Raw genomic sequence first — 13,213 nt, 5'->3', positions numbered from 1 at the left:
GCCTGATAGAAAATTTATTGTGCTTACTGTTAGACCATCTGGGTCAGTTGTGGGCGAGATGGAATAATTAGAGAGTTTTGGTCCATCCACATCTGGGCGTTCATAGAATATCAACTGTCCACTACCATTCTGCTTGGGAAGAAAAAAAAAATGTAACTGTATAAAAAACTTCAAAATGTTTCTAAAAGCATATTAGTTTGTTACTTACCAAGAAATTCCTAAGTTTTAGGCGCCCAGTGAGGACATTAAAGAATGTGTCTTGTTGCATAATTATGTGTCCTTCTGATTTGCTGAGTTGCTTTGCATTTTGTATCAGCTGCTGTAGATCATGCACTTTAGCTTTGATCTCCACGTTGGAGGGCATTTCTACAGGACAAATACTGACATTTTAAAACCTTTAGCTTAGTCAATACACTGCATACACAAATCATACTGTCAACTTTTTGTGAAAGCTGGTAGAGTTAACATTCATTGAATTAAAATCTGTAAACTCTAGCACCATTATTTTAAGGAGTTCGTGTCTTTCCAGAGTGCAGACTCAATTACTAGAGAGCAGAGAGCTTGCCCAAGGATCAAGGTACAGCAAAGGTACCTGATTCGACCAGCAATTCAAATAGTACACCAAAATGCGAAAGCTATTCATCGCTCAAGTGCTCATTTTACCTATGCAAAATAAAAGCATATTAAGACGTAATGTTAAATGTGCACGCCACATGAGTCACTTGGTGTACCAGCCAGCGAGTGAGTTTGTGATCTTTGCCTCTAAAAAGATTAAAGTAAGGAAATAAACAAGTACCGCCCCGTTGAAATAATGAGCACAGAGCTGGTAATTAAAACGGAAAATGTTGGTTTGCAAAAGCAAAATAAATCCGGCCGGCCACGATTTACCTTCCAATCTGCGCGCTTTCGTTTGACGGATGACGTCAATAAAACGCTACTTCTCAGTGGATGCCCAACTGCACGTGTGCTTGCTCTCACCCAGTGCCTGAATAGCGAAGTAAAAAGGGTGTTTGCAATTGGAAAATGTGGGTCACATCTCAACTCCCCCAGTCTCTATGGAAGGCCACCTGGGTCAAAAATGAATTGTGTAATAAATTACTACGTGTAGTACTGCGATACATTAGGCTTACTATTTTTACTATACATACAAATTCATTCCAAAAGTGATCAGGGAATCTGAGCATTTGATCTCAAAACATGCTTTTTTAAACGTGCCTTTCCAATTGTTTACCGTCTGTTTGTACAGTGTTTTTATATGCCTTTACTTTTCCTGTAGTATTTTTTTCTGTCACCGTAAAACTTCCAATAATCGCCTGGTCTTTTGTAAATGACGAGTTATGAATAATAGTGCAATGCGCGTTACACTGGATGTGGTCTTTTTAGTTAATTTTATTGGTTTTATTATTATTCAAAATGGTAGATGCAATTCAGTTTTTAAATCCAGATTCGTTCTTCAGCTTGTTCATTTTGTAACGTTTTGCATATCCGTTTACATTCGCTTTATTGTACAATGTACAATGGGTGTACAATACAGCGGCATTGTGTTATAAAATATAACTGTTACTTAATACCCACTGCACAACCTTTTAACAATGTTGCTGGAATGCTGCAATTTAGTTATGTTAATGCAATAAGGTTGTATGTTAGTGACTTCTCCATAATTACATCTGAAGTAATTGAAGATGTTAGTTATGTTACATAATAAACCCCGGGTCTCAATAGTCGGCGGGGCTTTCGTAAAGAAACCCCATCTCCCCCCCCCCCCCCCCCCCCCCCCCCCCCCGCTATATAGAAAATAAGAAGAATATAGAAGAAGAAGAAGAAGAAGAAGAAGAAGAATAGATTGTGATGACCCTTACTATTTTGACGGTAAAGCAGGAGACTGAGAGATAACAATTATTAGCAAATGTATTATACTTAATAATAAACAAGATCCATTTCCAAGCCAGGATCACACCACGTAAAAAATCACAAATGCCAAACACAAATGAGACGGCTGCACTTAAATTGATGTCTTATTGTCTAAATAATACACCAAAAGTTACTGGCTACGGTGCCAATTACGTTGTGCATAAGAAGCGAATACAAACTAATATGTTGCCATGACAAATCACTAATGTAAAATGACTAACCACAAACGTAGCATATACGTAGCTCGTACCATTTCTTTTTAGAACACGTACCAATTAAAATTGGTACACGTGGTCGTTTCTGTGCTCTGATTGGTCCAAATGTATTTGACACGTGACTACGCAATTCATTTTTGACCCAAATGGCCTTCCATAAATCCCTGCTGTGTAACCTACTACGCATTATGTTACACAACAGGGGCTATGTTTAAAATTGATTAGTATGCCTATGCATACACCAGTGTGCTGAATTCTTCCAAATGTGCTTCGTAACAAGTTTTTCCTCGATTTGCCCGCCCACCTTTCTAGCCCTTCTGATTGTTACCTTGTTCATTATTGGATGTATCTAAAGCTCTTACAGAAAGAATGATTGGTTAAGAGTGGCAGTCGTCACTACTCATGCTTGCGTGTGAAATTGTCAATGCTGAAGTCGTGAGTTAGCATTAGCAGGTAATTACTGTAGTTACAAGGATATCTAGAGAAGAATAGGAACGAAACGAAGATTATTATCTACAATTATTGTATAGCGGACACCTAGGAGAGCTTACAGAATACGTATTCGCTATTATTATTATTATTTACTTAATTTTTTTATTGACAATTTAAGAATGATCTCAAGTCTGAGTTTAATTTGAATGTAGTGTTGATGTTGATAAAAAAAAAAAAACGCAGTATGAATATATAAAAAATATATTTCGTACAGATTAATTTGAAACGTTACTTCTGTGTTTAAATCTGATAGGTATTTCAGCCTACATTATTAAGAAAATTCAGGAGTACAGCACCGGTAAATTAATTTTAATCCTTTTTCTACAAAATATGCAATCTTCTGGTGCTGCTGGACAATTGACGTTGAGCACCAGTGACGGGATACTTGTTAATTCAGTTAGAAATGCTTGCAAAAACACGTTAAATATAGGACTGAATGCAGAGGACACAGATGCCATTGAGTCTCTGGTGGGTGATTCTCGGCGATGTGAAGCAGTTGATCCAGGTCATTTGAAGGCCTCCAGTCCGCGGGCTGGCAATGCTGACGGTTCCTGTGTGGAAGATGACTCAGAAGACGAGTCGCACAGGGATGGCCGAACCGAGGAGGTGGACAGGGATACGAAACTTAGGGCATACGCCTGGTGTAAAGGATTCCTGTCTGGATCATGGAAGCTCATTTCTGAAGATGAATTTCAAATTGGTATTATCAGGTATTTTTAAAATTTATTTTCCTAATAATAGTAATTCAACAGACCCGTGTTATTCGTAATTTTAGAATTAGCATTTGCATAACATTAAGAACACGGAGTGTGCTGTAGTATACAAGTAACTGTTTTAAAAAAGGTTTCAGATCCGGTTAAGTCACCACACCACTTACCGCGATGAAGACTCAACCATGGCATTAGTTAAGGAAGGGCAACTAAAATATTATTACAAGGAACGTTTATGTTTTATAAATAAGCAACTGTTAAAAACACCACCTGTACCATACAGGGCAGTTGAGACATTATTAATGTTAGTAATATGTTTTTGTTGTGCCCTCCTATCCATCCCAACAAGATAAGGAACCATCCTGTAGTTTTTCATTTTAGATTGATTTTACAATCCAGTTATAGTACTTTGCTGTATTAAGGACAATATTCCATTCTAAGGAATCATAGAAGGAATCTATGAAAAAGACCTAGGAGTTTTTGTTGACTCAGAAATGTCTTCATCTAGACAATGTGGGGAAGCTATAAAAAAGGCTAACAAGATGCTCGGATACATTGTGAAAAGTGTCGAATTTAAATCAAGGGAATTAATGCTAAAACTGTACAATGCACTAGTAAGACCTCATCTTGAATATTGTGTGCAGTTCTGGTCACCTCGCTATAAAAAAGATATTGCTGCTCTAGAAAGAGTGCAAAGAAGAGCAACCAGAATTATTCCGGGCTTAAAAGGCATGTCATATGCAGACAGGCTAAAAGAATTGAATCTGTTCAGTCTTGAACAAAGAAGACTATGTGGCGACCTAATTCAAGCATTCAAAATTCTAAAAGGTATTGACAGTGTCGACCCAAGGGACTTTTTCAGCCTGAAAAAAGAAACAAGGACCAGGGGTCACAAATGGAGTTTAGACAAAGGGGTATTCAGAACAGAAAATAGGAGACACTTTTTTACACAGAGAATTGTGAGGGTCTGGAATCAACTCCCCAGTAATGTTGTTGAAGCTGACACCCTGGGATCCTTCAAGAAGCTGCTTGATGAGATTCTGGGATCAATAAGCTACTAACAACCAAACGAGCAAGATGGGCCAAATGGCCTCCTCTCGTTTGTAAACTTTCTTATGTTCTTACTGTACACAGTACCTATTTTGTTAATGACGCAAACAGGTTGGATTTTTTTTATTTTTATTTTTGTATTATTTTTTTTTTAAATACATCTAATTATATTCCGCATGTTAGGAATGGAAACGTTCTCCACTCTCCAAAACTGCCTGCCACTAGTTACTCCGTGAGCCTTACAAGCACAACTGAACATGCCAAATAAGCCTTACCTTAATCCCTTGCTATATAATTATTTATAACATGGGATTGGCTTAATACTTTAGCCAAGTATGTTGAAATATGTTCCTGTACTGCAGGGAGCGTTTCCATGGCTCCATGCTACTGTAGCAGAAAACAGTATATGAGCTAAACTCTCAAGTGTTACCTGTTCTCCTTGTACACTCAATATTCCCTGTGTAGTTACCACATATTATATAAAAAAAACACTCAGTATTGTCACCCCTTGGACAAAAATCAATCTGCATATTTCTTCTTGTTTTTTTCTGTTTTGTTAATTTTCTATCAATTTACTAGGTGATGACCAAATATAAACTATTTCAACTAAATCCAGGTTCGTGGTCTAACTACTGCTCAGTCTGTGAAGTTTAGGTTGCAGTTTCACATTAGTCCTCAAGGATACTGCAGCATTTAAACCGATTTGTGCATTTCCTGCATTGCAGTGTCTGGGGTAGGGTTTTGTTTTTTTTGTTTTTTTTATGTTTTTAAAAATGATTGGCTTCTGAATTGGTCTGATTACCCCCTGGCCTCTTACTTGGATTGGTCCATTCGTGCAGGCTTGTTCTTTATTTAATCTTCGATTTATTGGTAACTCATAGCTGTCAGCTCAAATTTGGTGGCAGGAAACTGTTTAGTACGTTATTATAGTATAGCATAGCCTACTTGTTTAACTTGCTTCAGATTGTGAACACGATCTATTCTGTGGTGTGTTTGACAAGGTACAGTAGACATGACCTTTTCCCAGGTTTTGCATGCTTAATGCAATGTGGAGTGTTGAAGTTGGACTTTATTCCATAACAAATGATGTGTAGACTAGTGCTTACTGTGAATCATACTGTAGTTCCTTTTGAAATACAGAAAGCTGCCGTGCAGTAGTTGTGTCACAGAAACTGGGGTTATAAAAACACTAAAGAAAGCTATAAAGACGTACAATCATGTGGAGCAAAATGTCGACGGTGAAATTTGAGAATATAATTTGTGAATTTCCTAATCTACGTGCCGCAGACATACTTGCAGAGTATTGTGACAAACTCCAGACTGACTGCAGTACAGTGGCCAAAATCATTAAATCATTAAACATTAAATATTGGACACTTTCTTCCACACAGTGCACCAACAGCTTTGCATTGTACAATTTTTATTTATTTATTTATTTTAAATCAATGTAACTGTAGATCTTCTAGAATATGTAGTCTTCATCTTAATTTGAAATCTGGTATTCATGGTACGATTATACTGTATTTACAGTATAATTGTAAATCTCAAAACTACTCACTTCTAAATCTTTTGTAGTCATCTTTGTATTACTTTAGTATAAATACATGTTAATTTGGATTCATATGTGGTTTTTTTCTGACTTTATGTGAACGAAAAGACACACGTTTGCCCATTTTCCCATTGGAAATAGTGATATGTTGAAATATTACTGTCCTGGTCACAAAAGCAAAGTCTGTGGGGAATAATAGCCATTTTCTATACTTTTGAGGCATAAGCAATTAGGAAATAACACTTACTACCCAGGAACAAAAAAAAAAAAAAAAAATGTTACACAGTGTTATTAGCCAGCGTATGTTAGCTGAACTTTGTCAGACTAAAAATATCGGACATCTCGTGGTCCCTACATTTTTATTAATGGGGATCTTTGAATACCAAACTGTTTTAGACTGGATTTATTATGTGGCTAAATAGTAAATTGTTATGAATAGAAAATTAAAGGCATACATTTGTTTTAAAAGTGAATGCATCATTCGGCTGGATCACTTTGTAATTTCCAGAAGGAGATATCTGTGTGTGTTGACATGCTGACTTCGATCTTCAATTTGTCTCCTTTAGTGGTGGATTAAGTAACCTGCTGTACCTGTGCGCTCTACCGGACCATGTGCTCAGTATTGAAGAGGAGCCTCGCAAGGTTTTGCTGAGAGTTTATGGAGCTATTTTACAGGTAAACATCACAAACACTAAAATCTTTAGTAGAAAATGTTCATGTTGAAAGTGTCCAGTTCTTTAAGAAATTAATAGAGCTGTGGAAAGGATATCAGTGAGGCCTAATACTTTATAACCCATAATTTCTAGCAAATGTTTTGTTTTTACCATATGAACTTCTGCGTGCAGTGGTTACATCAACTGAAGCAGGCCCTGAACATGGTTTTAATACTTCACTTCTTTACTGGTGAAAAATTACCTCTTTTTAATGACATCCTTTCTTCCAAGTAAAAAATATGAAACATATCAGGTGCCTCTCCAGATTAACCACCATGCATCATTGTTGTCATGTGAGTGTTCATTTATTTTGGTTAGTCCCCAATGTACATGTTAATAATAATACTTATTGTTACACCTAACCAAAAACTAATACACCTCCTATTTGTTTTCATGTCTAGGGGGTCGATTCCCTTGTTCAGGAGAGTGTGATGTTTGCAATCCTAGCAGAACGGGCGCTGGGACCACGACTCTATGGGATCTTCCCTGAGGGGCGGCTGGAGCAGTACATTCCCGTATGAAACCCTACCCTTCCTGACTGTCACACCTGGTTAAGAACTCGCAGAACTCATTTTTTTTATATGTTAAGCAACTTCCGTAGTAAACACTTAAACTAAATTGTTTTTAGATTTCTTACTAAAAATCACCACAATTTGAATCTGAATTTTTACTGATAAAGGTGAAATTTATTCCCAGTTCTCAGAGGTCCACCGATTTTTCTTTTTACTCCCGTGGAAATCGACCATGTCAGTGTTAGAATTGATGTAAGCATTTCCGTAGTATTCACCTCAGCAATACCAGCCAAACTGGGGACGGGTGAAAATGCAAAAATTCGTCTTCTCTGGCCACAAAATCGCACTTTATTTTGAATTTATCGTCTTTAATTGGTGAGAACTAGTTCACGTCTGGGAGGTTACTAGACCTGATTTTTAGTCCTGTGCGAATCATGCTTTGCATCTGCTTTCCCCTCTACACATGGCTATTTTATGTTGAATCTTCGTATTCCTCTTTTTTTGCATTTCCAGAGCAATCGGTTATTGACAGAGCAGCTACGAGTTCCTGATCTCTCTGCGGAGATTGCTGTGAAGATGTCCCGATTCCATGGGATGGTCATGCCTTTCAACAAGGAGCCCAAGTGGCTGTTTGGGACCATAGAGAGGTATGACATCCGTACTTTGCAGTAATAGTGCCTGCTACTTCCATTCTCATTCAGGACACTGGAATACTTAAAGGCTGCTTTTCAATATAACCCACCACTTGAAATTGTTAAAAGTTTTGTAAAGGTTCTGCTGGGGTTTTAGATTTTAAGCTATGCAGTTTTCTCTTATGTTGGTATATTTTAGCATCTGTCAAACCCTTAAAATGTATAGAAACATTAGTTATATTAAAGTGATTAGTCTTGTAAATATGTAATATACATATCTCCTATGTGTCACAGATATTCAAATGTTATTTTTTTTATATTAAACCAGTATCCAGAAACATAAGAGTAACAGTACAAAATATCTACAAAAAGCCAAATGTTATACAGAATGGATCATCCATATGAAGATGTGAGATTTACAAAAAGTGCAATCTAGAAGCTATAGTATAGAACCTGTTGTTTTATAAATATCATTATTATTAATATGATCCCCAGGTATATGAAACAGATTTTGACATTGAAATTTACCAAAGAAGCCCATTTGAAAAAGTTCAACAAACTGATGAAGTACAACCTGCCTGCAGAGATGGAGAGCCTGAGGTAAACTGGGAATGATAGTAAGCTTATGAGGAAGAGGATTACTGTAAGGAGTCAAACTGACAGAAACATAACATATATTTTCTGATGGAACTTGAAACTTGCCAAGGACTTCCCTAAGTATCAGTTATGTGATATATTTAGGGCTCTTCATTTTTGGTTGTTTATTTTGGTCATGTGATGTCCCTTTTAAGTTCATTGAGCCAGCACTGTTAATTAATTAAACTCTTGAGAGCTCAGTTGGAATGAAAACCAGCAGATGCAGAGGGTCCCCAGGACCAGGGTTGGGAACCACTGCTCCAGAGTCATGTATGTGGTTTGAGGATAACACTGGTGTCAACATAGTAGATCTCAGAAGTTTTTTCACTTTCTCTTCCTAAATTCATTACTTTATTTTTTGTTTTTAATTGCAGAGCTCTTCTTGAATCAACTTCTTCTCCAGTGGTTTTCTGTCATAATGATGTGCAAGAAGGTAAAAAAAGAGAAAGACATAATATAGTAGCTTAGTCAGTTGGCAGGCAGGAATCACATCATCTATTCTTTGCTGCAGTTATTGAATGATTATATGTGAGGGAACCAGAATGTATTTGTTGTGATGTAAAACCTACAAAGGGAGGCAGCTAAGAATGCAGGCATTCATTGCTTTGCGCTGGCTGTCTAATAAATCGGCTATCGGTGGGAGGAGCAATGTGCAAACTAACCAGGAGTCTCTGGCATTCTCTTTAAGAGCATCCCACTGACTGTATAGCCAACATCCAACTGAAAACATTCACATTTTGCTTATTTTGCAAAAGCTGCCAATGTTTCTCCAAAAGATTGCATTTCTCCTACAATAATACTGTTTTTTGTTAGAAATTAGTATTCACAACTGAAACATTGGGAAAGACACAGGAGTATAAAGTCTGGTAGAAAGGTTCAAAATAATGTCATGTGTGATCTAGCAAATTGTTGGGATCTTCAGTCCTGGGCTCCAGTGCCCCTGGCAGTCTTTTTAAAAAAAATTTTGCTTCCCTTTTTTTCTGTGTTCTTTCTTTTTTCCTTTTAAATTCATATTGCAATCTGGTAATGAATACAGCTTCTTAGCACTCAATATACCTACACACTGTTTAAAGTTTTATCAGCACCAGAATACAATGTGTGTTCAAAACACATTTAGTGCCTGGTTGAGACTAAAGCGTGGGCCATTGTGGGTACTGCTTGTGTGAGCATTGTGTAAAAAGCAAATGCCAACTTGGCTGGAGTCAGTACTAAGTCACTACTAAGACTATAGTGCAGACTATGACTGCATAGATTTTCTTTTTGTCTTTTAACTGTTCTCTCTTGTTTCAGGTAACATACTTATGCTGGCTGATCGAGAGCCCTCTTCCAAAGAAAAACTTATGCTCATAGACTTTGAATACAGCAGCTATAATTACAGGTGAAAATGAATAACTTTTTCATTTTTTCATATGATAACAAACAAACCCACACTCCTCCAGAGCCCAGTGATATAACAAAAGAGCACATTGTTTGGGAAGGAGATCGGGAAAAGTTAGGGTGCAACATTTCACTATATCAGGTGGTTACCTCTAGGAATGTGTCAGCTGGGCGTTCAACATAATAAAAGAACAAACAAATCAGAAAAGCCATATGTGTCTATTGATTTGTGTCGTAAAGCAAGCTTTTGTTTGTGTTTTCAGGGGTTTTGATATTGGCAACCATTTCTGTGAGTGGATTTACGACTATACCTACAACCAGTGGCCCTTTTTCAAAGCTACTCTGGAGAACTACCCAAGCAGAGAGCAACAGGTAAGATTCTTTGTATAAAATAATCTGTGCTTTGGTGTAACATGTAGAGGATATGACATGGAAAACCATATCATACGTTAGTTCTGTCATTGGCAAACAAGCCCTTTGGTTGAGTCAGTGAGCTTACTAGTCACAAATTAATAAAGACGTTTAAAACAAATGCATTGGTTATTTTATCTCATTATTTATCCTATTTTATTTTAATCTCGTATGTCATGTTTTTTTATGACATACTGGTATCACAGGTGTTTACATTTTCATTAAATAAAATATCAGTAACAATATTGTAGTTCCCCAAACTAATTTGGCGTTACTTACGGTAATCTGTTACTGTTTACAAGGCAATAGTACAGAGTAGGCAGAAGGGAGCTTGTCCCTTCCTACAGGTGCTGGGTGTAGATATTAAAATATCCTCATGTAAGTAAAAATAGTTTGGATTTTCTGAATATTAGTGTTGATTTTATACAATACGCAGCATACTTGGCAAAATAATATATTCGCAATGCAGTATGTCACCATGAAAAACAAAGAAGATCTGGTCACTAACTATTCATGAGATAACATAAAAATAACTTAGTGTAGCCATGAGTGCTAAAGTCATGCTTGTGATTTGCAACAATAATCACATTCCTTCAGGAAGTTGGAAAAAGATTACTTTCTGAGATCTGCAGATACTTTAAATGTCCTGCAAATGGTTTCTTTTTCATTTATTTATTTTTTACTTGAAGTATGTAACATGCAAATATGGAATACACATTTCATTTTTAAATAGTTATTTTCCATTGCTTCCCTTCCCCTGTGTATGGGTTTAGGTACATGTATGTGGCAATAGAAATTGGATCCTGTATAGAACAGTACAAGGATCTTACTGTATGTTGTATTGACATTATCAATCATTTGAATGTTGTTCTTCTTTTAGTTGCATTTCCTTCGCCATTATTTGTCTGAATTTTCTGGGATTAAGGGAGATGTAGAACATGACGATCGAGCAAAGATTGAAGAAGAAATGATTATTGAAACTAACAGGTAAAGACCTCTTCATGTGTCAGTTGACATGACAATAGTTCCCCATTATGTAAGTTCTAATGGTCATTGTGGTAAATTGAGTATTCACTTTTGAAAGAGACTAACATATGTGCTTACTCACCTTACCAACCAACAACTTACACAATGACTTGTGGAAAAAGTTTAGTTAATTGTGTGTTTTTTGTTTTGTGTAATTCTTTGCTTTAGATTTGCATTGGCATCCCACTTCTTGTGGGGTTTATGGTCCATTATACAAGCTAAATTGTCAACAATAGAGTTTGGATACATGGTAAGTACATGAATTCTTTATTTCTATGACTATTCATGTTTATATTCTTTCTTTCCACCCATCCCCCAATATCCTGTGTATATATTCAGCTGGGGGAAAGAAACTATCATTCCAAGGAAGGAATCATTTGCATTGTAACATTATCATTGCTAACCAGTCCAAGTGCAAAAAGATAAAAATGCATTGCAACCACTTCATAATTGAAATATGTATTCAAGGAAGAAGAAAAAAAAAGTCCCAGCTAGTACGCTTTATAAGTAAAACCTGTCCCATTTTAAAACATTTAAAAATAAGTCATTAATAAGGACATTTTCTATTTTGTAAAGTGTATCCATGCCGTACATTTAAAAACATTGTTGCTTCATACATGTTTCAGTGCCATTTTAATATAAAACACAGTAGGACATTGCACTGACCAGTAATTATCATTCATTCTCGTTCTGTTTTTCAGGATTATGCGCACTCTCGATTCGACGCCTACTTCAAACAAAAAAAACTGTTTGCATAGCAGTTGTATTTATTTCAAGGGGACCCTTCAAAAAAGATGAGAATCTGAGTTTCAATTTCTAAAGGAATCCCCTGTTCCACTGGATTTATTTTCCAGTTATGTGAATGTATAATCTTCAGAGTCAGGCTTCTTTTTAAAAATAATTTAGTGGTCACCAATTATTTTTTTATTGTTATCACCCCAATTTAGTAATGTCCAGCCCACTGCTACTACCCCTGCACTGACTCGGGAGGGGCGAAGACGAACACACGCTGTCTTCCGAAGCGTGTGCCGTCAGCCGTCTGCTTCTTTACACACTGCAGACTCACCGTGCAGCCACCCAGAGCTACAGCGTCGGAGGACAATGCAGCCCTGGGTAGCTTACAGACAAGCCTGCAGGTGCCTGGCCAGAACGGGGGTTGCTGGTGCGCAGGAAGGGCTGACCTAGCCCTTCCTCCCCCCAGGCGTCGCTCTGCCAATTGAGCGCAGCCCCCTGGGAGCTCCTGTCCTTGGTCTGCAAAGGAATGCTTGGACGCGAACCGGTGACGTCCAGACTATAGGGCGCATCCTGCACACCATGTGGAGCGCCTTTACTGGATGCGCCACTCGGGAGCCCCCAGGTTTTTCCATTTTATTTTAAATGTATTTTTGGTTCAGTGGTCAGTAAATATAAGACGTGCATTTAGTGCAGCCTGGACTCTAGACCTAAAAATGGAGTGAAACATGAACCAAAAAAAAAGCACAATGCTTAGCGACAATGTACTGTAAAACAGTGGGGAAACAAAGCATGCCATAGCATTGTCCTTTAAAATTAACTCACCTCTTAGTCCTTGTTTATATATCAAGATAAAAATACTGTAAAAAACAAAACGGCACCCTTGATATACTGCCAGCATAACACACCTTTTATTTTGGGCCATTCGATATTTTCAGCTGGTTGTGCGATTGAAGTCCATTTAATTGATAACTTAAACTGCTGCTATTTTGAGTTTCTTGAAAAGCTTTAAAGAGGTTGTTTATTTCATTTATGTATTGTTTTTGTATCATTTTAACCATCAATGCACACTTGCTGACACATAGTCCGTACATAATTCTTTTTTGTTGAGTTGTCTGTTGCATTCCCATATTGCATTGAGACTGTTTGCAAATAGGGGACCAAGAAATGGTATAGAATTTATAGAAGTTATACCAATCATTATGGGTCCTCTTCACTGCCCTTGATAAACACATTACCTGTATTTG

At 37.1% G+C, this 13,213-nt stretch overlaps 1 protein-coding gene across 1 annotated transcript; it reads left to right on the top strand.

Moving 5' to 3' along the window:
• The first annotated feature begins 2,511 nt into the window (after positions 1–2,511).
• Positions 2,512–12,147, top strand: chkb (choline kinase beta). Its single transcript, XM_041257896.1, has 11 exons — positions 2,512–3,328; positions 6,494–6,602; positions 7,042–7,155; positions 7,666–7,799; positions 8,280–8,384; positions 8,795–8,853; positions 9,711–9,798; positions 10,061–10,169; positions 11,089–11,195; positions 11,403–11,484; positions 11,936–12,147. Exons 1-11 carry the CDS (start codon positions 2,949–2,951, stop codon positions 11,990–11,992), a joined length of 1,344 nt encoding a protein of 447 aa, XP_041113830.1. The 5' UTR covers positions 2,512–2,948; the 3' UTR covers positions 11,993–12,147.
• The last annotated feature ends 1,066 nt before the right edge of the window (positions 12,148–13,213 follow it).

Source organism: Polyodon spathula, chromosome 8 (genome assembly GCF_017654505.1).
Source record: "Polyodon spathula isolate WHYD16114869_AA chromosome 8, ASM1765450v1, whole genome shotgun sequence".
Classification (NCBI taxonomy): domain Eukaryota; kingdom Metazoa; phylum Chordata; class Actinopteri; order Acipenseriformes; family Polyodontidae; genus Polyodon; species Polyodon spathula.
This window is presented reverse-complemented; position numbering and strand designations above follow the sequence as displayed.